The sequence below is a fragment of the Phocoena sinus genome, chromosome 3, assembly GCF_008692025.1.
Source record: "Phocoena sinus isolate mPhoSin1 chromosome 3, mPhoSin1.pri, whole genome shotgun sequence".
Lineage (NCBI taxonomy): Eukaryota > Metazoa > Chordata > Mammalia > Artiodactyla > Phocoenidae > Phocoena > Phocoena sinus.
In genome coordinates, this window is record NC_045765.1 from 89,303,126 (window position 1) to 89,329,656 (window position 26,531).

Here is a 26,531-nt window from a genome sequence, read left to right on the forward strand (position 1 = left end):
TGCATCATATGGCCCCATGGAAATTTTGACAAAATGGCAGGGATAAGTGGTTTAACGTGATCAGGAAAATCTTTGGTTAATATTTAATATGTATGGACACAGTTTAGTAGCTTGCTGGACACTTCTCCAAGGAAGCATTTCTTAAATTGCTTAAGGCATTGTAAACACAATTTATGATACACACAATTGGGAGGTCCCAGGTTTTTGCCTCAATGTTCTGAGCCAGCCTCCTTCCCAGTCTCAGTTAAATCTATCAAGCACGTACTCTGTTTCAGGAATTGTTCTCATTTAATCATCACACCAAGCCTATGAGTGGGCACTATTATTACCACCATTTTACAGATGGCCTCACAGTCTTCATTTCCTTCCCTGTACTGTGATTAAGGGGAGACCATTATTTCCCTTCCTTTATCCACTGAAGTGGATCTTGAAACTTCAGTGGGAAAGAAGGAAGGGGATTGGTTCATAGATCTAAATGGTTCAAATTTAATCTTTCTAAGTCTCAGTTTCCAAGAGGAATATGAATGTCATTCTTACTCTTCCTGACCACTAGCTGTTTTGTCTTTTTCTTCACTGTCGTAGAAAAGGTATACAAATTGTTCTATATTTAAGCCTGTTCTATATTTAAGCAAAAAATAACAATAAAGAGATGATAGGATTAAAAAATATAGGCCAAAGATATAGATTGGTAGTCAAGAACTTGTTGCCTTGGAAGAAGGGTTTATTTCTATTTGAAAGTGACTATAATCAGAGTAATTACATAGCACTTCCTACCTGTCATTCAGTGGTTTACCTATACCTAAGACATTGGCTGTACCAGTTCATATCTAGTTTCATCGATAAGGCAGAGCTAGGATCAGGCTCCAATAAAAGGAAAGAAGAACTATGAAGTAGGTGACAGACTAACAGAATCATTTTACCATTCACAGTAAGTGTGCTGAGAATGAGGTAATGAACTTGCTAAGATACGCACACTGCACTGCACTTTAGAAATTCTTATTTCCACATCCCTTCTGTACGCTGAGTGCCATCTACTAAAAATAGTTGAACTTTCTAACTTTTGGAACCAGCTGAAGTATGTTTAGATTTTAAACGATGCTCTACATTTTAAAGAAAGAGGATAAAAAATTTTAATTTCCCAATATAAAAGAAAAAATTGTTGCTCTTCTTAGAAGCCGTTATAAGTGGAGTAAAAAGCCTAAAAAATCATTATCACTTAAGAGACTAAGAATTCCATTCAAAGCGTAAAGAACAATCTAAATTCTGTCACTTTTACTCTTTATCCTAAATTCTTTAATTAAAACCCCCAGTAATTTAGAGCATCCCTGATGAAGATGGAATGGAGAAGCTCTAAGATTAGCCAGGACCTGGGGCTTCTGGAAGGTGGGGGTACCCCATGTGACATTCTCCTATATAAGAGGCCAGATGTATTCAATCTGCAACAAAATATGTCTTCAAACAAGCTTTCTTGGAATCTCTAGAGATACTTGGAAATAAAAAGAATTTTGAAAGCTGATGTATAGGAAGTTTTTTCCTTCTTCTTTAAAGCAATGCATTTAGAAAGGGAGGCTAGGTGCACTCCTGTGTGAGCTCACACACACAAGAACGTGCATGTCTCTCCCCCCTTGACAGAAGGGGAGAAGCCCAGAGACCACCTGGAGTAACCGGGACAGGAAAGGACATTCTTAATACAGCAACATAGCAATTATGACCCAGTCCATCACAGATGGAACTGAAGGCTGAAGGTTGTAGACGGCATACTGGCAAGTAGCATGTTAGAAGACATGAAAAGTACATATAGCACCAATGAGATTACAGGCATACTTTGGAGCTATTGCGGGTTCAGTTCTGGACCAACTCAATAAAGCAAAAATTGCAATTAAGCGAGTCACATAAATGTTTTTGTTCGCCAGTGCATATAAAAGTTATCTTTACACTATACTGTAGTCTATTAAGGGTGCAACAGCATTGTCTTAAAAAAACAATGTATACACTTTAATTAAAAAATAGTTTCTTGCTAAAAATGCTAACCATTATCTGAGCCTTCAGCGAGTTCATAGTAGTAACATCAAAGATGGCGATCGCAGATCACCATAACAAATAATATTGAAAAAGTTTGAAATATTTCAGGAATTTCCAAAATGTGACACAGAGACATGAAGTGAGCAAATGCTGCTGGAAAACGGCGCTGACAGACTTGCTCAATGCAGGGCTGCCATAAAACTTCCATTTGTAAAAAACACAAAGTGCGTATCTACAAACTGCAATAAAACGAGTATTCCTGTACTCATTTTTTGGTTTGTTTGTTAAATGCAATGTGCTTCCCCTACAATGTGTTGCTCTCCATAAGGTCTAAGATGCTAACTGCTAAAAACAGAGAATTTATTTTTATTTTCTTAAGTCTGATTTGCCATCATCATCTTGTACAGTGGGGGTGGGGAAGGGGTGAAGGGCTATGCTTTTGGTGGGACATTGGCATATCTATTTTATCCCTAGTAACTTTTTTTTTTTTTTAATTTTTATTTATTTATTTATCTGTTTGTGCCGGGTCTTAGTTGCGGAATGCATGTGGGATCCAGTTCCCTGACCAGGGATCGAACCCGGGCCCCCTGCACTGGGAACGCGTAGCCCTGTCCACTGCACCACCAGGGAAGTCCCTATCCCTAGTAACTTTATTCGAAAGTTTCAATCCCTTTCCTAAGTTTCTATCATCACAAATTCTCTTATCCCTGAAACTCCCTGAGAACACAACACTGGTTCTGAAACTCTATTACTGATCGGTTGTGTAACCTTTCACAGTGGGGATGAGTGTCATCAAAGGTTACTCGAATTTCAAAATTTACAATTACCATGTATCTACAGGGCTGTTAAATCTGGGATGGTGTTTCTCCCTCTCTTTGTAAGAGGTGGTTTAAATTAAGCTTCCAGATTTTGATAAAAGACAAACTCTTGGAGATCCAGAATGATTTATATTCCTTTTTGTAATAAGAAAATAATCTTTTATAAAAAAGTTTAATGAGAGTCATATGGATTCAAAGAGGACTAGAACAAGTTCATTTGGGCTTGGGTATTCCTAACTATTAAAATGGAACTGTCATGACAAGGCATTTCAATTAAATTGACTATTTGAGCTGCTGAGAGGTTTCTCCACCCAACAGACTCAGTGGTGTGCAGGAGAGAGGATGTGGCCAGTGGGTGAGATCAGTGTGGCTGGGCTGTTCACAGCAGGTCAACCAGTATAGTCTCAGAGTTTTGGTGGGATCTATTTAAATAGAAACGGTCTGAGGCCACTTCGAAATCCCAGAGATTTCAGAGTAAACTGCAACCATCCGCAACCTGTAGTTCCTGGAAGAATTTATGGTGAATGAATTGGTGGTATTGATCTCTCCTCAGCAGTACAGTAATAGTGGTTAAGAGCATAGCTTTGGTGCCAGACTGGTTTAAATTCTGGCTCTGCCATTTAATATCTTAGTAGTAATTCTGACCCTCAATTTTCTCACATATGTAAAATGGGGATAATAGCGATTAACACATGACTGGTGTAAGGATTAACCTTAATTCTCTGCATAGTCCATTTTTGTGCTCCATAAATGACAGCTCTTATTAATAACGGTATCTTTTCCAACGTCTTTATTCCAGGGCGAATAGAACTTATTGATAACTCTTTACATAACAATAACAGAAAAATAGCAGATCAGGAACTTCTTCAATATGTGTAGTATGAATGTCACTCAGTACTGTCACCTGGGTAGAATCTCTACAAATGCCAAACAGTTGCTATTTATTTATTTTATAATATTATCTTACCCCTTTCAACCTTGAGCCGGCTATATTTTCTTATCTGCCTATATAAAATCCCTAAATTGCCTCTTGGTTCTGGCTTCTTTTCCTCTCTTTTCCACCTGCTTTCATGAAAAAGGAAAACAAGTAAGCCTAGGCTTAAGTCTTAACATCTGGGAGAATCATTTGTAAAGCAACTAAGAATTGAATCACTTTGCTACTTAAACATTAGGAACACCTCTAGTGAGTTCTTAACTACACGACAATGTCAAATCCCTGAAAATAGTAGAAAATGTATCAATATAAACTGATCCTAAGAAAGGGAGAAAATAATTTGACTGGGATTCCAAATGAACCCAGTAGTTTTGCCAGTAGCTAAATTCCATCCCCCCATGTCTTACAATACACACCAATGATATAGTACTTATTTCTATATATGAATATGCATGTATGTATATACACACACACACAGAGTCCTTACAGGCTATAAGTCTCTTGAAGTCAGGCAGTTCCATTGCTATAGTGCCTTACACATAGATGGCCCTCAGTAAATGTTGGGGGCTGAATGGTACTAAGATTGGAGCTTAGGGAGCAGCTTATGTTTTCAGGCCCCTATATTATTAACTCTCCAAAGATATTTTTCACTCTAAAGATTAGAGCCCATTAAGGAAGGCCTTTCCCAGCATGCTGGATGTTATTTTTCTACTTGCCTGAGGTTAAAACTTCCAAAAGTGACTGACTGACTTTTTTCCTCTCTGAATGCCTCTGACCCACTTGTTGTAGATTTCTTACATCCCCAATCACTTTTCATCACTTGAAATCAGTGAGTTTGAGCTCATTATTACTATTCCATTTTATCAGAAAAAGCAGTGGCAGCATGTAGGTTTAAAGCCTCAAGTACACAGTAGAAGTTATCGATAATTTACCAGATTATATTATATTTTTAGCCTGATAATATTTAAGTGCAATCAAGAGCCATAAAAGAATTCAACACAAATAGACTTGGGTTTCATAGTCACAAGAGGAATCTGACCAACCTTTGATCTCCTGGACCTCAATGCCAGCCTTTTTAACTGATCGATGTTCCATTTCTGTAACACAGTACAGCAAGGAGAGAGAAAATCAGAATCCCCAAAAAGAATGTTTGAAAACTTAATTTTGATATTAATTGTTCTCAGTAGATAATATTTCTTTAATTCATCAAATACATTAGTATATTAGAAAAGAGTTTGATACAAGTCACTAATGAGGTGCCAGGTCCATGAATCCTGGATAAAATCCTCCTAGGGAAAGCTGAAATAATATTTCCAAGGTCTTCGTATCTAAAATGAGATTTTCCATGTGGAGTTTACAATTCTGTATTATGTCTGAAATATCAAGTAGTTCTGTTTTCATGTGGACATCTTAAACTGACTACTAGTTCTGCCATGTTTATCAGTCTTCTAGTTGACAGATTGATTTGACTAGTTAAATACTACAACATAAATAAATACACAAGACACTTGTTTCGTCTTCTATGGCAGTCCTATTGTTCCCAAGGTACTGTTTTTCCCAGATTTATTATTTGGTTGCATTCTGGACTGCGCAGAAGGCTTTTTCTCTTTCATAGCTGAATGCTATATTGTAGTGATTCTCAATCAGGGGATATTTCAAAACAACTTGGGAAGTCTTTCCAAAATACCCATATTATAACTCTTCTTCTTTCTATAGATCTTGAATGGAGTCTGGCCATGTGTGCTTTGAAAACCTTCTCCAGGTGACTTGGATATGCATCTCTGTTTAGTACCAACAGCTAGGGTGGAATAATGAGCCTTAGACGGGAATCTTAATGAGTTCAAGTATCATATTCCTATCTGTAAAATGAAGATACTAGTTAGATTTCTGAAGTTTTTCCCATCTTGAAAGGTATTTATCGATCTTTTATTCTGAAAAGCCTGGGTTCAGTCATGCAATTGGGAATTATCCATCTCTCTTTGCTTTCCTGTCTGCCTACACCTTCTGGTTCTTCTTTGAGGAGGCAGGTGGTAGGAGAGGCACACTTGCAGGGGAATGTGCAGCTACTGCTGGAGGGGAATAGTCCATGGGCACCTCTGGACACTCAACCCTAACTGGGTCCTTATTACAAAACAGCAAAAATTACTCAAAGGACAATTCTGAAGACAACAGTTACCAAATTAACTTGGGCTCCAAGACCTGTACAGTATATGATTAAAGTTTTTGGACTCATGATTTTACTTTTCTTTGTTATACCTTGTATTTTTTCCTTGTTGTAATTTGCATTTTTCCTTATTATAAGTAGTATTTCTTATCTTCATCAAGTCCACAAGTCTTTATTATTTCTCTATTTAAAACTGCTGTTGTAGGTCCTGATACCTCAAATTTATTATCCACAATTCTTTTCCTTAACCTCATCTTCTCCTACTGTTTGGACCCTGCCATATTTTAAAAGCATCTCTGGACATTGAGGTTTGTGGCTTACTAAGCATCTGGTACTGTTCAATTTAGAAAACTTAAGTTTTTAGTATGGTATCGGTGGCTATGTTAGTATACTTTTCAAGAATTAGAAATAGTGCTCAAAGTGCAATTAGAAGTCTCCAAACTATCTGGCCTGATCCTGATAGAGAAACTCTTCTGTCCCCAGACACACTTTTGGAGTTACATGAAAACATAGTTCAGTATTTTGAACAAGCTGAAGTCTAAAGGGAAAATGCAGAGGGCTTCCTGTTTGGGATGATACGTGTCTGACTCAGATGCTGGTCTTCCAAGATGCTCAGCAGCTACTGAGAGCTGAAGAGCCACGTGGGAAGGGATGCCTCAGTCAGGCCCTCTGCTTTGCCAGAGTCATCTCCTCCTTCTGGAACTAAGTTGGAATTAACATTGGCTTTCAATGTAACAGACATTACTTCAGGCATCAAGAATTTCCTGTGGAATATCTGTGGAAATAAGGGGATAACTGCCAGCAGAAAAAAAAAAAAAGTTTCTTTCCGCTTTTAAAAAAGTTAATCCCTGAAATGACTACCAACAGGTCTTTTAACAACTGCCAGTCATACCTTGATTCCGTACTCTACTCCTAGCAATAAAAAGAGACGGACATGCAAATTTTTTGACGTTTTTAAGCAATAAAACTGAGGAAAAATGTGGACAACAATGCTGTAAAAGTCATACTTTCAGTTGAGGTGAACTTCCACACGGTATTGGTGTGAGCATCTCCAACATACACGGTCCCGTCTTCGGACGCAGTGATGTCATGAGGCATGTCAAAGTGCTGCCAAAACAAGAAGCACATAGTGCGGTGGTGAGCCTGTACTTGAGTTCTTCATGAAAAGGCAGACAAACACAGTACAGCGCACAAGAAAACCATAAGCATGTTACTCAAACCAGAGAAACAATGATTCCCATCAAAGCAACTCTAGGCCAGAAAGAGTCATCCCTTCATGCACTGGGCACTGCCTCTGCCAGACATAATTCTGTGTGCTGGGAAACACTGAGGCAGCCTCATCACTGACTTTCAAGTCTTTTAAGAAGTGAACAGGGCTTCCCTGGTGGCGCAGTGTTTGAGAGTCCGCCTGCTGATGCAGGGGACACGGGTTCGTGCCCCGGTCCGGGAAGATCCCACATGCCACAGAGCGGCTGGGCCCCGTGAACCATGGCCACTGAGCCTGTGCATCCGGAGCCTGTGCTCCGTAACGAGAGAGGCCACAGCAGTGACAGGCCCGCGTACCGCAAAAAAGAAGTGAACATTTACAAGCAGATTATTTTTTTACACTCTTGATTAGTTGGTGTTCATTATTTACCTAATTATTTATATTTATAAATAATAATAATTTTTTTGCCTTCATATTTCTTCTACCTTTAGTGATTGTCAAATTTGCCTGTTTTAATTTGTACAACTAAAAAGGACCAGGTCTTAATTCTTGTTATTATTCTCATCAAGCTATCATAAGCTTCCTTAAAAAGTACTTTTATATTACTGATAAGAGGAATCATTTCAAAGATTCAGGACATTCAGATTATTTCTGAAATGCATACTAGGCGATAAGCAGTAAGGTCGGGTTTCCTACTCTGAAGCCCAGTGTTGACAATATTTTTGGTCAGCAAAGGAAACAAACTGAGTGTGTCCTTCAGTATTTCCTGGTTTTTGTACTTACTTCAGATACACTGGTGTTTTAATATGTCTTTCTTCATGACACATTTCCATATCAAATCATGCCATCTCAATCATGAGGACACAGGGGAGCCCTTTATGTGAATTTATCAGGGTCACCGAGTTAATTTCTTGAAGAGCAGCCTTAAAATGTGCTGCTTCCATTTCCATCTGTCTACTGAAGATTTCAAGGGTGCCACGTCTTGGCTAGTTGGCAGGATGTGGATGATTTTTTTCATCTTTAAGGCCAGGAGGCCTGCTTGAGTGTACCATTCTCAAAAATATGATCAGTGAGTATGAATAGGAACATTATCCTGACTTATGGGCTTACCAGATAGCATCTATCCACTTTGGTTTGCTGAGTACAAAGGGTGCTAATGAGGCAAACTGCTCTTCTTAGCCCGCTGTAGGAGGGGCAGAATACATGCTCTGGAGAAACTACTGTGCTTTGAAAATCAGCAACAATTTGTCACATTGAAAAGAAAAATGAGACAGCCATGCTGAGGAGGCTCATTCCTTCAAACTATCAAATGAGCTTGACAAATGTGCAGGAGAAGGACAGACAGCCAGAAATCAAAACACTGCCTTGCTGAAATCTCCCAAGCCAGTCGTTAAATGTTCATCTTTATTTTGGGTTCAGCTAATAGGTGGCAACAGAATTGCATATCACAGGGAGTTCTTCCTCTATGCCAAAATATGTTTTAAGAACCTGCTTTGCAAAAGATGTGGTTGTAAAGTACTTCATATTTTCTGATGGGAAAAATATAATAGGTGGAGAAACAAAGGTGAGGGGGTAATGTTTGAACTATTCATTGGTAAGAACTTTGTCATCAGTTCAAGGCTAGAATAACAATCAACCTCTATCTGTGGTTCTCAAACTGATCCAGGGAGACAGGGGTTCAGCTGAAAATATTTTGGGGCCACAGGAGCGGCTGAGGGGCAAGCTTAGTGATGGGACTTTGGGACCTCTATTCCTACTGCAATCACAGGCACTCAACTATAATCTTTTAAATGAATTATTCTACTGCTCTGTGTCATCTGAAACAAAATTATGCTGTAAGATTTAGTGTTAGGTTTTAAGACTTCAGAGTTGGACAGATTTAAAGATCTACTCTAGGCTTTGAAACCTTCTCTTGAGGTACTTCTCCCTAACAAAATAAAAGTGATCAGAGAAAAGAATGATAGCAACTTCCTGGGCATCTGGTGACATAGCCCAGGGCAATTTACCCTCAAAATCTTATATTCTGTCTTAAAAATTCATAAGGAATTTGTGTTCTCCATATCCTATGTTTGCATTAACACAAAATAATGTTTAAACTTACTTCATATTAAGCAAAATCATTCTCTAAGAAGTTGTACCAAGTTATGTTATGGTTTAATATATCCCGTGGCCTCAATATTAAACACATTTTCGAGTCAAAAAGACCTGAGTTTAAGATCCAGGTGTGCTACTTACTGTGTAGCTTTGGATATGTAATTTCACTTGTGTGAACCTTAGGCTCAAACACTGTCAAATACTGTGATTTTAATCTCCATTGTTAAGGTTGGAGAAATAACACGAATCTGGGGTTACTATTCCCTTCTTTCTATCTTTCTTATTTATTTATTTTTTGGTATGGAGTAGTGGGGATTATTCCTTTCCTTTTCCACATGAGCATCTGTGCAGAAGAAAGAAGACAAAAAAACGCCTGCCTGAAGGGTGTATGAAAGCCGATGACACGGACCATAGTCTTTGCTATGATTATGGAAGCAAGAATGTGGGGGGCAATTATGTATCTTTTGCCCTCAGAACTTTTTGACACCATTTGATAGAATCATCTTCTTTATTGTCCTACTGTCTCAGCTTCCCTACATAGAGATAAAGATGGAGATCATACATTCAGACATAAACATTCCTAAAGAATGTAATAGAAGAGGGAGAACTGAAGTATATGAGGAGATAAGTAGTGGGCAGGCACAAACAGCGGTATAGACGCATTATGTAAAACTTGACTTTTGACTTGCAGGAAAAATCACTTCTTACATAGGAGTCAATACACCATATTATTCCCTTCACCCAAACTTAAGCTTTGTGATGATAATCTAATTAAGTGAAAATTCTGAGACATTCATAAACCGGTTTCAGTTTACTGAGTCAACACAGAACACATTTCTATGTTTTGGTGTAATATCAAGTCTTGTTTATTGAAAGGAAAAGCAAATTTCATCTTGGAGTTAGACTCTCTTTTCAAGTTTGCTGTATTGACCCATATATTGTGACTTATTCATTGCTGAATGTCTGATGAATACTGATGTTTAGGCACAAGGCTGTCTGAAATTTTCATTCAGGGCTGCTCTCATTTTTACGAGAGTACGGCTCATTTAGAATCTAGCCTCTAGCTTAGCACTTAGTGTTGATTTCTAGATGCATATTTGAATTAAAAGTTAATATCCTGATTGGCATAGTTCATTATTATTAAAAGAACAATCAAGCAAACACTGTTAATGCAAACTGAAGACCTGAAAGGAAGTATCTCACTTTCTTTATCAATAGATATGAAGAAGCTCAAAGCAGCGAAATAATGAAGATCAGATAATCAGTCAGGATCTGAAACACTACTGAGGTAAAATACCTATTATCAATGTAATGAATTTCTTTCTGAAGGGCTATTATGATTGGATATTTGATTGCTTATTGCTTTACAGGTGAAATACTTCTATGAAAAGTCCTGTTTGTTATGTATCAATAGAAACTCCAAAAAAAAAAAAAAAAAAGAAATTTGTACAGGAATATTTACTTCAGATTCAGTTTGGTTCAACTTGGATCCTGTAAGCTTTGTTAAACTTCAACTGAGGGAAAGGCTGTGTCCTGTTCTGTTTACCATCGTATCCTTAGTATCTAGCATAATGCCTGACACAGAGTAGGTACTTAATTAATAGCTCTAGAATGAATTTTAATAAATCCCAGACTGGCTGTCAGTGTTCTAACATTGGCATTGTAAAGTGTTTTTTCTTAAGCTAGCAAATTTGGTGTCTTAGAGAATACTATAGGAATTTGAGTATGGAAATATGGTTTATCCAGTGGCTTACGACAGCTGCATTTTGATCCATCAAAACTGATAAATCTTTACAAATTTTGACAAATAACTCTTATTTGCAGCATTTTAGCTAAAATCTATGTACCACAAGCACATTCAGGCAGTGTATATGAGCATTCTGATCATTTTGGCAATCATTTTGCAAAGAAAGCAAACTGAGGAGACAGAGGGCTATGGGCACACCGCACCACAGTCACTGTGTTTGTAAAAAGCACTGTTAGAACAAACAGTGGTATACCATTGTGAGGTCAAAACTAGACTTTAGTCTTTTACCTAAACCAAATCTCTAGAACTTGAATACATTCTAACAAGTGCTATTTTCAAGTCTTGTTGCTCAGTGTAGTCATAGCATAAAAAAAAGCAAACATGATTTCTGTTGAATCTAAGAGAACTATAAAATTATAGTTTAACATATTGTGTTCTTTACTTGGATGAAACCAGGAAAAGACTTACATTTTAGATAATCTAACTATAGTGAATTTAAACCTGCTCTTGTGTGCAAATCAACTAAGAACCTTAGAATTACATACAGTGTTAATTTGCATCTGAAGAAATTCATTGAAGAATAGATAAGGACATTTATTCTAAATAAAACATAGTATACAGCACTCCCATTAACCTCGCTAAGAAAGTAATCACATGTCCTTTAAGTTTTTAAAAACTTATTCAAGTATAAATTGAATTCCAAGATTCATATTTTAGTTTTATTCTCATGAAAACTGATACATAGTTAATGTATGTGAATACCTTGCGCACTGGCTTGAAGACGTCTATAATTTCCCCATTGGAAAAGTTCATCACAAATCCTTGTACAGGTTCTTGGTCCTCAAAGTAAGGCTTCCCATTCACCGCAAAGAGCAAACCTGTGACAACATATCCAGTCAACCTTCCTTTAAAATATGGATAAGATGGGCTTTTCAATACATGTGTGTACATCACACAAACAAGAAATGTAGGGTCAACCTGGTTCCTCCAATTGGCAACAAAAGTAGAAAACAAAATACTTAGCAGATGTCTCTTTCTGAGTAATAAGATAAGGGGCAAACAGGTTAGGAGACTAACTTCCTTGTAATAGAAAAACCAGGAACTGCAAAGCTTGTTCCACTTAGGAAACCAGTAGAAATCAGGAATACATAGATATGGAGGAGATGACATAGGTAGAGGAATAGATACATAGACATCACAGGTATTCTAAATAGGGATGGGAAGAGTCAGGTTATTTAAGGCAATCATTTTGGGGTATCAGATCTTTTAAAAAATATGTAATATCTACTATAGCTACAAGTAGAATCAGAGAAACATATGCAAAGAAAGTGAAGTTACACTGTAGACAGAAGAATGGTCCGATTTTAAACAACTAACACTTGAAAATGTGAGATGCATATTTCAGATTATCAAAGACATTTTTTCCTAATTAAAAAAATTAGACCATCTTTTTAATATTAATTCCATGAATACTCTTTGAAGTAAAATTATATTTCTTAGTATAGTAGTGTTTATCCAAAATAATGGAAACTGTGATGTTTTGGTTAAATAAATACTTCAGATGATTGAATATTATGTTTTAAAGAATTAAAACACTAAAATATACACAGTACTAAACCAGTGTTGAAGGGTTTTTCATCTTTCTTTAAGGATTTCAGGATAGGGGTCTTTAGCACATCATATTAAGAAAAAAATCAACACTATCAACATCATTTACTATTGTGTAACGTTGTAGAGAGAATTCCAATTATAATACACTTTGTCTTTTGCTGAGATTCTCTTTTTAACCAGATTTCCTCTCATCTTTTCTCCTGATGTTTTTCTCCTCATATTTGATTTATTTTTTTTTCATTATGAACTGGATCACCCTCTTTGTTAAGTAAATGGTCTTGCCAAATTTATTCTTTAAATATGAGGTGAAAACCAACATGAGATTTATCTTTCATTGACATTATTGAGTCCTTTATTACTTTCTTTTATTACTTATTCCTTAGTGAAGCCTAACTTGTTCCTATTTCAGTCACTTGAGTCCCTTTATTCCATGTCCTAAATAAATTGGGGGCTGCCTCAGAAGACAGTAGCCATACACAACTTTAATAGCATAAGAAATATAAATATTATAGTGATAACCATGTGGTTAATGCAACTTTAATATAGGTATAGATATATTTACTAAATATATTGCAAAAATTGTATATAAATTCTAGAAATATATTTTCAGTTGCTCAGTATTCATGATATAAAGAAATCTTTTGCTAACTTAATTTTTAATATGAATTAAATGTACCTTATTTTGTAAGTTTGGATTATTTTTCTGAGTTTCTTTAAGTCAAGAAATCTATTTTGAAAATGAGAAAAAAATTCCAGATTTCATTGATCATTTCTCCTGACATTTACACATAAGCCTCACTTACGCCACCTATTTATCTTAAAAAAATTGGCTGACACTCTTTAAAAAAATGTGAAGCAGAAGTATTTTGAATACTGGTTTTATCAACATATACCATCTGTTGATGATGTGTGAAGACATAATATTAATCATTTAATAACTAAAGCAAATGACCATAGTTAAGGAAAAATAAAAATCAACGTTTGGGAACCATTTTTTAATCCATCACAAACAGTTGCTAAATCTTTTGGGTTCTTCATTATTTCCGTATAAAGAACAGTGGCACTTGAGTTGAAAATGATTTACAATGCACTAACAGTTTTAAAAATTTTAAGATCTGATATATAAGTCATCTTCAATCCCTTAATAAAAAAATTACAATAAGAGCGTATTAAGATAAGACAAACACTTTTTAAGAATAGAGTGTAGTATGAAAAAACACAAAAAATAAAGATGAAATACCTGGTATATATGAAATAGCAAATACATTTCTTCCAAATGAAGCATGCTTAATCTCTCGCACAAATTCTTTGGTGTCAGTTTTAAAACACTGGATCCGACCGTTTTCCCTGTCTGCCACACATAATTGGCCCAAATGAGGCACTAGGGCCAAACTATGAGGAACACTGAACTGGCCTGGTTTAGGATTGCTCTCAGTAGACTCTACAGAACAAAGAAAAACCTCAGATTTACAATTTGTAAAATCACCCAAAGTCTGACTCTGAAGTTTTATAATTTTCATAATTCATGATAGTAAACCACTAAGTATCTGGAACCAGGGGAAAAAGAAGTTAAAGCACTTAGTATCTCTTACCCACAAACACATTACAGATTTTCTCCCTATTTGGACAAACTTTAAAGTTTTTGGGTAGAAGCATTCTTTTTCCTCTTATAAGACTCATGTGTGTGCGTGTGTGTGTGTGTGTGTGTGTGTGTGTGTGTGTGTGTGTGTGTGAGAACAGCCAACTGGATGCATAAGGAGGCCCTGTTTTCCTCACTCCAGGGGACAATTACATCCTAAAGAATGTGAGGGGTGGCCAATCTCTTGTTCCTAATGATGTTGGCCAATAATTATAATGAGAGATCAAGAGTCTTACTGAGTACCTTCTCCCCACTGTGTGATGAACTTCCCACTTGGTGAAAACTGCACGATCCGACTGTTGCAGTAACCATCTGATACATAGATGGTTCCTGTGTCTGGATCCACAGCCACATCAGTAGGTTGACAGAAGTGATTCTGGTCACTGCCTGGTTGCATGCTCTTTCCCAGGATTAACAGAGGGGCTTCTTTATTGTTTGCATTCAGTTTGAATACCTTTTAAAAAAAGAACAAAAGCCTTACCCACTTTGCATGGTTATAATTGACACACACCCACCTGACTAAGGCAATCAGAGTGTAAGCTTTCAGAGACTTATTTAAAAGCAGGTACTTTTCAGAACTGGATGGGACTCCAGAAATCATCTGGTCTGATTCCTTCATATGAAAAATGAGGCTTATAGAGATTAAGTGACTTGCCCAAGGTCATCCAGGTCATTAGTGGTGAATGGAGACTAGTATGGATGTCCTGTTCCACCCATCCCCACACTTCTTTTTTGTCTTTCCTTAGCTAATAGTAGAACGCTCTCCAGACAATACAAGAGCAATAAATGTTTACTGAGATGGTGTTTGAAGACTAGCTATGGCTTCTGAGCTCTAGTTTCTTTTCCTACTTCTTTCCCATCTACTCATTAAACAGGTATTAAACATGAGCTTATCTTTTAAGGGAAATACATTATGATATATACCCTAATGGAAATATAACTTCCTTTAAAAAGAACAAATATTTGCTGTTTTACATATAAACGTATATACTAGAGACTTTGGCTCAATTTATAGAAGATTAAGGTAGCTTAAGAAAAATACATAAAACACATAAAGTGATTGAAAAAAAGAACTAAGACCTGGGGACAGAGGAAAGAAAAGCAGATATGGAAAGCTAAGGAGGTTGGGAGAGCCCAAACAGTTGGTAGAGTGAAGCTTCACATCTGGCCCTAAGATTCCTGCCAGCCACACAGAGAAGGGTGACTTGATCATTTACATGTAAGTTTTTCCTAGCATTGAGTTCTAAAAGCACCATTTCAGACATGGCTGTTCCATTCTTTTGCTATAAACTTTCTGGGTCACAAAGAAAGACCCAGGGGGTGGTGGTGGTCGAATGAACTGGGAGATTGGGATTGACATATATACACTAATATGTATAAAACAGATAACTAATAAGAACCTGTTGTGTAAAAAAATAAATAAAATAAAATAAAAAAAGACCCAGACAACTCCGGAGCATTTTGAAAGCATAACTTCATTAACTTCTATTTGAATAACTGCCAAATGGAAGATTACCTGATGAAGAGCCACATCTGTGACCCAATAATTTCCATCTTTATCTATACTTAAGCCATGTGGCAAGTAAAACCTGCAAAATAAAGATAATTGTCTTAATTATATAATTACTCCCAAAGCATACATGAGAGGACATTTTTTTGCTAATTAATTTGTAAAGGCAATATAAATTTAAAAACTGATAAATGTATACCTGTATTACTAAAGAAAAGATGAAAGTGAATTGTTAAATGAAAATACCCATTTTAATAGAGACCTCCTTGTGAAAAATCTTAAGCGGTATTTAACCATCTAAAAATCTATACACGAAGCCTACGTATCAATTACAAATATTATAAAGTATGGTATATTAAATAACACAAATAACATCAATTTGAAAACAAGTTCTACGATCATAAAGAAATGTGTATAAAACAAATTGTCTAGAGAATTATAAATGGATTTATATGGTTTGAATATGCTGCTTAAATATGCTGCAAGGTAATATAATGCTGTACTAATATAAAATATTAAATATATGACTGAAAAGCTTTAAGAGTACCTACTAAAGACAGTAAAACCCAAAGAAAACAACTTCCAGCAGACATGGGCTGTGATCATCTGAGCAAAGAGAAGTGGTGTGCTGGATAATCATTAGAGAAGGTTAATCTGTTTAATAAATCAATTGGAACGACCTGGATAAGAGAACTGCAACGTGGACAGAGACTCACAGGCTTAAGGAACTTGGACAGAGTTAAAAACACATGGACAATGTCTTAATGTGATTGTGGTCAAACCTGACAATCCACAAGCTACGTTTGTCAGCTTCTAGCCTTTGCAAGGTGTTGTAATCATAGATTTTTTTTTTCATGAGCCAAGAATGTAACACCCTGATCTTGACTAATAAACTGAACTAGATCTCTCTTTTGGTGACTGAATGTGAGAGTTATGATTTGCTTTCAACATAGAAACCCCACTGTTGGCCAAGCTGATTTAGCAGCAGTTGCTCTGCCTTCCTCTTTAATTCCTTTCTGGAATGAGATGCTTCTGATTAATGCGTAGAGCACTGAAGAGACAGGTTCAGACACAATGAGTGGTGGGACTGGTATATTAGAAGTTGGCCCCTGACTCACCATCTTAGAATCCTATAAAAAGCTAATTATTACCATCTCCATAAGCAGCTGCATTCAAAGTGGATGGCTCCCCGCCTTTCAAAGAAGCTGGCTTTCCCTGTGCCTAAGCAGATGGAGTAGGGTATATAGCTCCTAACGCTGCCAGGTTATAGCTGTTGTGGACACTCTGTAAGCAGGTGTCCCTTTCTTTCAATGACCATGAATATCAGCCAACTTTTTTTGGCTGCCAAATGCCATCTAGGAATAAGACCAAATAATGAGCAGCTTTCAAAAGTCAAATTACCTATGCATGCTATGGAAAGCTGAAAGTGATATTTGTTTAGTCTTCACTTTGAGATGGGAAGAGAGAAGGCTTTTTTCTTAATGGTGATTGGTTGGTGAATTTGGTTATGTAACTTTTCTGCTCAAGAATTTTTATTTTTTATCCTTCAGATCTAGCTGAGTAGCAAGTCACTTCATTAGCATGTGTATCAATTCTCTCTGAAGCTTGACTACCTACTAGAATCACCTGGGGAGCTTTCAAACTACTATTTTGATACCTGGGCCCGCTCCCAGACTAAATCTCAATCTAATTTTTGGAAGCGTCCCAGGTGATTCTAATATTCAGTCAGGGTTTAGAACCACCTCTTTAGAAAATGAAAGATAGTCAAGTAATTTAACTCACAGATTTTTTCCACTGGACTGGAGTACTGCGGCATTATTTGGATCTATGACAAGAATAGTGTCTTCTTCAATTGGCCCGAGACCTCTTTGCTGGTAAATAAACTTACTGTCAAAAGAGCTAAAAAAAAAAAAAAAAAGCATTAGAATGGAAAATAAACCAATCAGAAACATCAGTGAACTTGAGAAAGGCAGACCATTCACTTGAGATTTTAAATAGAGAATCAAGAAAAGGGCTCAGATGTGCCTGACTTCACTCTTTGCCCTTCTCACTTCAGATATACCATTAGCCTGAAGAACTAGTGAATGGTCAGTGGAGCAGCAGCATGGGCAGTGCCTGGGGATGCAAGGTTTCAGACGTACCAAATATGAATCGGCACTTTCACAAGATCCCCAGGTGAGTCATATTCACATGAGACTTTGAGAAACACTACCTAGAACTCTTAAAGAAACTAATTTTTTTCAAAGGCTCTTCAAAATGTTTTAATTCAATAGTTATTTTCTTTCAAACTACAAAAGAAGGCATAACAACTTTTTGTGCAATGATAAGCAAAGTGTAAATGATAGCAGGAAGGATAGTGATCAAAACTATGTTTGCTATTTTACTTGCTCTAGGTACAACATGCAAATACATATTATTAGGATGTAGAATGGAATGTTCAAAATATTTCAAAAATATAAACCATAATTGATTCTTGAAACAAAAATGTGTTTAGAGACATAAAACTTTTTCCATATAACAATTTTTCTGTAAGTACAAAATGGACATCTATATAATAATTAATGTAAACACTAAAATGAATATGACAATTTCTGCTTTTTTAACTCTGTACCTTCCAGGTTATTATAAAATATTATGAACATGTATGTTTATATATATTTTTCATTTATATTTCTATCTGAATTGTTAGTAGTATCTTTCTTTAAGTTGACAGTTATCACAGACATTGTACTTATTTATATACCTGTTTTGGAAATTATTTGGGATAAATAACAAAGATAAGCTCTTCTAATGTAAGCTTATGTGAAAGAGGAAAATATACAAAGCGCCAAGAGACCAACTTGTATTTTCAAAAGCAAAGAATTGATCAGCACATAGTTAAGCCATATGTGTGTGGGTGTTGGGGGGCATAAAAATATATAATATATATATTTTGCCAGATGAATATTTCTGTAAAATAGAATTTCCCTTATAGAATCAGACAAGTCTGTGAAAAAAACTATTAATATTTTGTAGTTCAACTGTATAAGCAAAAGAATCTGAATAATATTAAATATTTATGGAGAGACATTTGCAAATTTGGAAGGCGGCAGACTGCTCAAATCTGTCATACCTCTACTGATTAGTTGGTTAGTATTACTTATGCAAAGTCCCAGTAGGAGAACAAACATTTCAAAATTACATTTTCTTGCCATTAAAAATATACATCACAATTATTTGAGATTCTTGACTGTCATAGTCTTTTGGGTATATTTTTCCTGAAAGATACTAATAAGTCCCTGAAGCAGTTCTTATTAATGATGCATTCAATTGAATAAAAAATATTGATTCAGCTTTCTCGACCTAAAACTTAAGTAATATTGCTTACATACGCTATTACGTGTAGTTAAAACCACACACCAGTACCTAGAAAAAAATACATAAGTTAACAAAATGGAAGTAACATCACTAACAGAGCAGATTTTATAAGACAGTCATGAGATCACTATTAAATTGAAATATAAAATTTTATTAGTTCGAACCAATGTAAGAATATACAAGGTATTATTAAATCAGGAGACACTGGTAAAGAGCAAACGTGAAGTAACTCTTTCTCAGTACTATGAAACACCAGAGTTTATCCTATATCTGAAACTGTATTTTCAATGTGACTTTCTGTACTAAAAACATCATACCAATTCTCCTAGAAAACAAAGGTACTGGATTCAACCATCAATGATCTATATTTTTAACAACTTGTCTATGATACTGGATAACTTAAGTTCAGTATGTCTAAGACTCATAGTATGCTACAGTTTTATATTCATATGTAATAGGATAAAGTCTCTTCATTTATCATTTCTTTTAAGGCCTAAGTCATATTTCTCATTATTCAGAAACATTTCAAGATTTGTAGTGGCATAATGGTAATTTAAATAATGTGAAAATTATGTTTTCTCTGACTTTAAGGAGTTAAAATTTGTCTTCCCTTTTTTTTTAAAGAAAATTTGAGATAACTGTAGATTTACATGCAGTTGCAAGAAAAAATAATACAGAGAGATTCTGTGTACACTTTACCTAGTTTCCTACATGGTAGCATTTTGCACAACTACATACAGTACAATATCATAACCAGGATATTGATATTGATAAAATCCACTGATTATACTTAGATTTCCCTTTCCATTTTGTATTTCCTAAAATTTTCATTTATTCTTGCAGTTTATTTACTTGGGCATGGAATATACTAGTACATTACTTCTCCACCCCACCCCCACCTAGGAGTTAGTAATATGGAAAGTTACCAAGTCCTCATAATTCTTACCAAGTGCTATCCACTTGACATGCAGACAGTGTTCTGACACACTACTGACAGCTAATAACAGTGGCAGTCCAATTGCCTATTGCATATCTTGATAAAACTGGAGCCTATCAGACCTCAGCATACCTAATTCCATATCTCTTATCTGCAAAATGACAAACCATACAGGAAGCCTGACATATTTACTTGTTCATGATTTCCCCAAGCAATAGGTTGCAGCAACAGCAATTCTTTGGTCTGTCTTGTCATTCACTTAAATATTCACCATCAGTCTTAAATCTCTGGTCCTACTATCTTAGAAAATAATATTCCTACAACTTACGATGGAGAGAAAGTAGATCTCCCCACCCCCACGTTCAGGAGCATATGTTGACCTCCTCTAATTTAAATCATGTTTTTTATAGCTTCAGCTTATTTCTCCAGACACTTAAATATTTAAAAATGCAAACTCTAGTTTAAATTACTCTCTGGCAGCCATATAAGCTCAAAGTCAAGAACCTGCGATATTGAGCTTGGCTTCCAAGAAAACAAGCTATGTCAAGGAAGAAACATAAATAAACCCCGACTCACAGTCCCAATGCTAGTCAGATCGAATGAAATGTTGTAGCTGATGCGTAGGTAAGTGAAAACATCCTTTATCAATGGTACTGTTCTGCACTGCTCATGAATACAGAAAAAAATGTATCAAGTAGTTGATATTTTGCTGTCACAAACCTAAATTGTGTGTGGGCATCTATACTCACAATCTAGAAACGTCAGATTTCTAATGGTGGGAAAAATAGCCAAATTAACTAATTTGAGGATCATACTCTTTTATTTTATTAACCATTTTTTGGTGATGTTATAATAAATTGTGAAACAGCAAATGAAAGAGCCAAAAGAAAAATAAGTAACAAAGTAAATAAGCTACAGAGTAAATAAATCAGATTTTGATAATAAAAATTTGGATACACAGAAAATATCAGATCTCTCAACTTATCAAGATTTTTTTCTTAGTATCTCATTACAATGTAACAACTAATAATATGGTTTGTTTTTTAGTGTTTTTTTTTTATTATCACAAATTACCCACTTTTCCTATGGTATTTGGCTCTATGATTATTAGTCATAGTATTACTACACTTCCCCGTATCCACTAAGGATCTCAGTGATTAGGCAAGTTCTTGAATTTACTGATATTAGCATCATTTGAATATACTAATTTACTTCAGTAACATAAATAACAAATAATAACATTCTAGAATTCTGAGAAAGATCATAGCTTTAAGGAATTAACCACAATAGGCCCAACCGTTTCACTGAAAATCTTTTGTGATACCATTTACCAGATGTCTATATGTTTAAACTGGCAGCATCGAGGGACATTCAGTCCCTCAGTGGATTGGTTGATGAGCCCTAATCCTTTCACTTGGGATCACAGGAGCCTCATGCAACTAACAGCTGGGCCCTGGCAGTTACACAGGGCAAGTAATAAAAGGAATTGATGTTTTTCTGAAATGGGAAAATCACACACACACACACACACACACACACACACACACACACACACACATACTCTCTCACATTAAATCTGCCAAATAAAGTAATTTATAAACTCTCTTCTAATTCAAAGAAAAGTAACGCTCTAACAGTTCACAAACAGATGTCAGATTATAGAGCTGGATACACTGTTGCTATAGCAAACTGCTTATTTAGTGTTCTAAAGCAGCTACCCTGCATTATATGCTGCAGAGAGGTCTTTATTTCAACCACATTTAACTTTTTACAGGATATAATAATAACCTGAACATTTCACATGGTGCCTGGAGCACTGCTGATTTCTGTTTGCTTCTCTGAAAAAGCACTCAGCGGAAAAGACTGAACTGCGGCCTGTGGGCTGGAATTCATCAGTTCTTTATTTTAGCAATTTGAATCCCCCATTAATGACTTTGCACATTAGCAGCTAATCAAACAGTTTAGATAAGGCTGAAAAGAAATGTTTTGCAATATTCTCACACAAAGGAACTAGAATAGGGAGAAAATAAACTTCTGTGCCATCAATCAAAATTAAGGAAATGCAAAATAAATAATAGCAACTGAAGAGAGAAGTAAAATATATAATGTTGTAATTATATAAATTAAGAGGCTGGAGAAAGGACCATAGGTTTTCAAGTGAGAAAATAAGTGGAAATGTACCCTCAACATTAGGAAAGCAAAGACATACCATAATAAAACCAAAGACTTTAAATGGAATATAATTTAATACTATGTTAAAAACACTTACTTCTGAATATATACACATTGAGAAATTCCTATGAGGAAGAAAAAAGGTAGGAAAAGAAACCAGTGTGACTATTTAGTGTCCTGATGGACCTACCACTAGAGACATCTCAAATAGGGATGAAAAGAACAAAGAACTAGGTATCACAGCACTGGGCTCTGTTCCATCAATAAGGCCACTGGGAATGAGTCACTTAACAAAGTGCTTTTTGTTACTCAACAGAGTGAGGCACTTTTTAAAGTCTTCATTTTTTTGGACTAGGGAACAGAGTCAGGGAGTTCAAATGTCTTGATACAGGTCTCAAAGGTAGGAGGTGGTAACCAAGATTCAAACCCAGGTCTCCTGTCTTCAAAAACATGTGGTTTTCTCTTACTAGGATTGACCTCACTGGACTGGAGAATCTCCCCTCCAGTTATCAAATTTAATTTGTAGATGTAGAAGAGATAGGAAGAATAGTCACATAGCCAAGAAGAATCAGAGAAAGTGGCATAAAACTGGAAGAAAATGGCTTGAGTAAAACTGGAAATGGCAATATGAGAGAAAAGGGTAGACTATGGAAACATTCTTTTTGTAGAACTCCTTACAATTTTCTCTCAGATGTGAAGATACTAAGGTACCACTCAGTCATTTTGAGTTCAATTTTCCAGGCCCAATTAATTCTTAAGGTATGAAAGAATTTGCAGATACAGAAGCAGGACCTCAAGCAGATATATCTTAACAGAGACTCCAGAAAACTAGGGAGGCAAATCTTGAACTGATTTTTATGAAAGTTAGAAAGCAGATAGATTTCTGAAACAATAGAACCTCACAAGGTTCCATAAAACATTGATGAAGAGGTGGTTTGTGAACAAATTTTTGGAGGGCAAATGGGAGAAGATTCCCAGAAGACCACACCTCTAAGGACAAAACTTGCTAAACCAATCATTCAACTATTCAATTTTATAAACAACATGTATAAAGATGTGAAAAGCAAGCTCATCAAACAGACCTAATAGTAGGCTGGAAGGGACAGCTCATTCTCTGGTTAATTAAGAATAAAATAATATCTGTAAATTGGAGCAATGCTAAACCTAATGAGTGAAATGTAATTGGAATAAAATCCTGAATTCAGTGTTTTTAAAGCACTGCATAAGTATAAATTTCCAGTAAAAACTTCAGCACAATTTCATGAAATACATTTGGAGATTCTAGTAGATTACAAATTCAACACAGAGTAACAAGGCAACACAAGATATGACTGCTGAAGAAAAGTGAACAGAACCCTTTTACACTAATAGATATCCAGAATACACATCAAGGAAAGTAATTGCATTGCTGATCAGCTAACACATGAGATTGTGGCCACTTCTCAACCAAACACTTTAAAGGACTGAGAAACCAGAGCACCTTCAGATGAAAGTATCATGTCAGTATGAAGACTGGCTGAGGGCCTGGGGGATATTTAGTCTGGAGAAGATAAGACTTTCTTTAAATATGCAAATATTTGACATGAATAAATGGGAGTAAATTCATTTTGCATTTGGCTGTCATGAAGGTGAAGTTACGGGACACAGATGTGAGTTTAACATAATGAAGAACTTTATGACATCTAGATGAGTCCCATAACTGGAAAGTATGTCTCATATCTAGGGCATTTGTTGGCACTGAGAGTTCAAGCTCCAGATGACCATGGAAGATTTTGTTTACAGATGTCCCAGCAGGAAGCTGGAGATGAGCTCTCTGGTGGACATTTGCTATTTTGGGTGCCCAGGGTCTACTGCCCCATTTTGTGCTAATGAAACCTCAGTTTTTCTTTAGTTGACCCAACATTCTGAGCCTCACTCTCAGTCCACTTGCTTTTGATAATGTCAACTCTACTCTCACATTCCAAGGATAGAACAAAAAGTTAGGCTAAGCCAAACAGTAGATTTCAGGTCTTCCCTGGTGGCGCAGTGGTTGAGAGTCCGCCTGCCGATGCAGGGGACACGGGTTCGTGCCCCCATCCGGGAAGATCCCATGTGCCGCGGAGCGGCTGGGCCCGTGAGCCATGGCCGCTGAGCCTGCGCATCCGGAGCCTGTGCTCCGCAACGGGAGAGACCACAACAGTGAGAGGCCTGCGTACCGCAAAAAAAAAAAAAGAGTGTATTTCATTCCTCTGCCCACAGTGACTGGTTTAGGATGCAAGAAATATGACCTAAAGTCAGGTAGAACACTGAGAGTGTTTTAGAACACTGAAAGTCTCCATTTAAGGATCTCCTGTTGACCTACATCAGGGAAATAGACTACCTCTTCTATAATTCTGAAACTGCAAGTGGGGAGGAAGATCAATCAGGGTCTAAGAATGGAGCCAACCAGGAGAAAATGTGTTAAATAGGTGCTGGTGGTGTCGTTTGAGCTACCATACCCTTAAAGTTTTTATTTATACAAACTAATAAATTTCTTTTCCTAAGCTAGTTTGTGTTGGGTTTTCTCCCTTATTGGTTACAGAAAGAATTCCAAGTGATAAAACTTCCAAAATCCCTTCCAACTGCATGTGAAGAAATGACAAGTGGTATAATGGAAACATCTTTTAGCACCTAAAAATTAGGGATAAAACCCATGATTTACTTAAGAGGGTATGTGATGTGAGGCCTGCACAGTAGAACCTCAGCCACAGCTGAGATAAATAAAAGAAAGGCCAAGAAGCAAGCCTCTGACAATGGTGGTGATTTTGACAGAGACCGAGGAACAGCTGTTACTGAGGCAGGAGCTACCCAGCTCCTGCTGGGAGGCATTTAAAGAGCTCTAGCTGCCATGCTGCCCGAGCACCAGGGCAGACAAGAGGCTCTTTAAAGTTTCATTACACCCTGCTGGTAATAGGCATTTCCTATTTTAGCTAGAAGAAGCCATATTGACAGGTAAGAAAATGGAAATCAAATTGAGAAAGGGAGTTGACAGTCATCTTTCAGGAGGGTAAGTGTTTTATCATCATCATTATTATTATTACTACTATTATTATTTTGTTGCTATGCTTATTTAGCATGTTAAGTAGAAAAGTAAGAGTTGATCAAGGCTATCAGGTAGAAATGAAGAGTAATACTACTTATAAAGACAGTTTTTGTGATGATATCAAAAGAGCTTTGAGTACTGAGTATTAATTAGGGATTATTATTAACTTCAAGTACTGTCTGATACTTAAAGAATGATCAACTACAAAAAATTAGGGGATATAGACTACTAAGATTTGATTTAGAACAAGCTCTAGCCTTATGGAACTTATAATTTTGTGAACATGAGAAATATCAGGATGGGAAAGATTCTGAGGAAAATTAATACAGGATTTCTCATCTTTCTATCCAAACAGTGGTAGCAACAAGAATGCAATTTCCACCCCATTTTTAATTTCCATTGTCTCTCACTAACACATAATAAATTATTCTGGAAAGTGCTGTCTTTTTCTTTGTATAATCCTTGGATAGTCAATGAGGAAAAAGAAAAATTATGTACGTTGTCTATTCTATATAATGCAACTTATACATGTAGGAAGGATGGTCATGTATGACCATTCAACGAGCAGGGCCCACACATCCGAATCTATTTTCCTACAAAATAACTAACAGAGTAATCCACTTCTTATTCCCTTTGTGAATATTAAAGCAGACAGTGTTAAAAGCAGAGATCCGAGTGCCAGAAGAGAACTTCCTCACAACCATGGATTGCAAAGGCTGCTAGAGGCCAACAGGAAATACAAGAGAGGCAGAAGGAAAGAGAGATAACAAATATTCTTACACCTGAAAGATAAAAAAGAAGAAGAAGAAAGAAGAAACAGATTTAATGAGTTAAATCAGCATGACTGCCCTGAAAAAGTCTTGCATTTTTGGCCCTTTGTCAGTGCCATTTATCAGGGTAAACACACTGGGGCTTTGGCAATGGAACTGGAATCTATTTACACATGATACTGGTTATCTAGATGAAAGCAAGAGGCCAGGAAAAAGCAGGTCTTCAGCTAGGACGGCCATATATGTCCCAGAAAATGTTCTTATGTGGCTCTTGTTTCACAGCCTTGTGTCATCTACCCCAAGCTGGCCTTTACAGATCCCTTTTTGTTTTTTTCTATTAAACTATTCCAGCCTCTGCTGTTTACTTGGAATGAATATCACATTAAAATGGAAAATTGGACTTTGTCCGATTTAGCTTTAGCCAGCTGACACAGTATCAATGGGAGAAAATGATGCTGTAATTTTCTCGTCTGGTAAAATGTGGCTAG

General features: G+C 36.3%; 1 protein-coding gene across 25 annotated transcripts in view; it reads right to left on the reverse strand.

Annotated features, from left to right (window-relative positions):
* Nucleotides 1-26,531, reverse strand: part of PAM (peptidylglycine alpha-amidating monooxygenase) — a 282,567-nt gene that overhangs the window by 5,657 nt on the left and 250,379 nt on the right. For all 25 annotated transcript variants that reach the window (XM_032625238.1, XM_032625224.1, XM_032625221.1 and 22 more), the window contains 7 exons: nt 17,529-17,645; nt 15,753-15,825; nt 14,480-14,690; nt 13,838-14,038; nt 11,749-11,864; nt 6,946-7,045; nt 4,818-4,871 (listed from right to left, as the gene is read on the reverse strand). In XM_032625238.1, the coding sequence (XP_032481129.1) occupies nt 4,818-4,871; nt 6,946-7,045; nt 11,749-11,864; nt 13,838-14,038; nt 14,480-14,690; nt 15,753-15,825; nt 17,529-17,645 (872 nt within the window). The remainder of the gene's footprint in view (nt 1-4,817; nt 4,872-6,945; nt 7,046-11,748; nt 11,865-13,837; nt 14,039-14,479; nt 14,691-15,752; nt 15,826-17,528; nt 17,646-26,531) is intronic.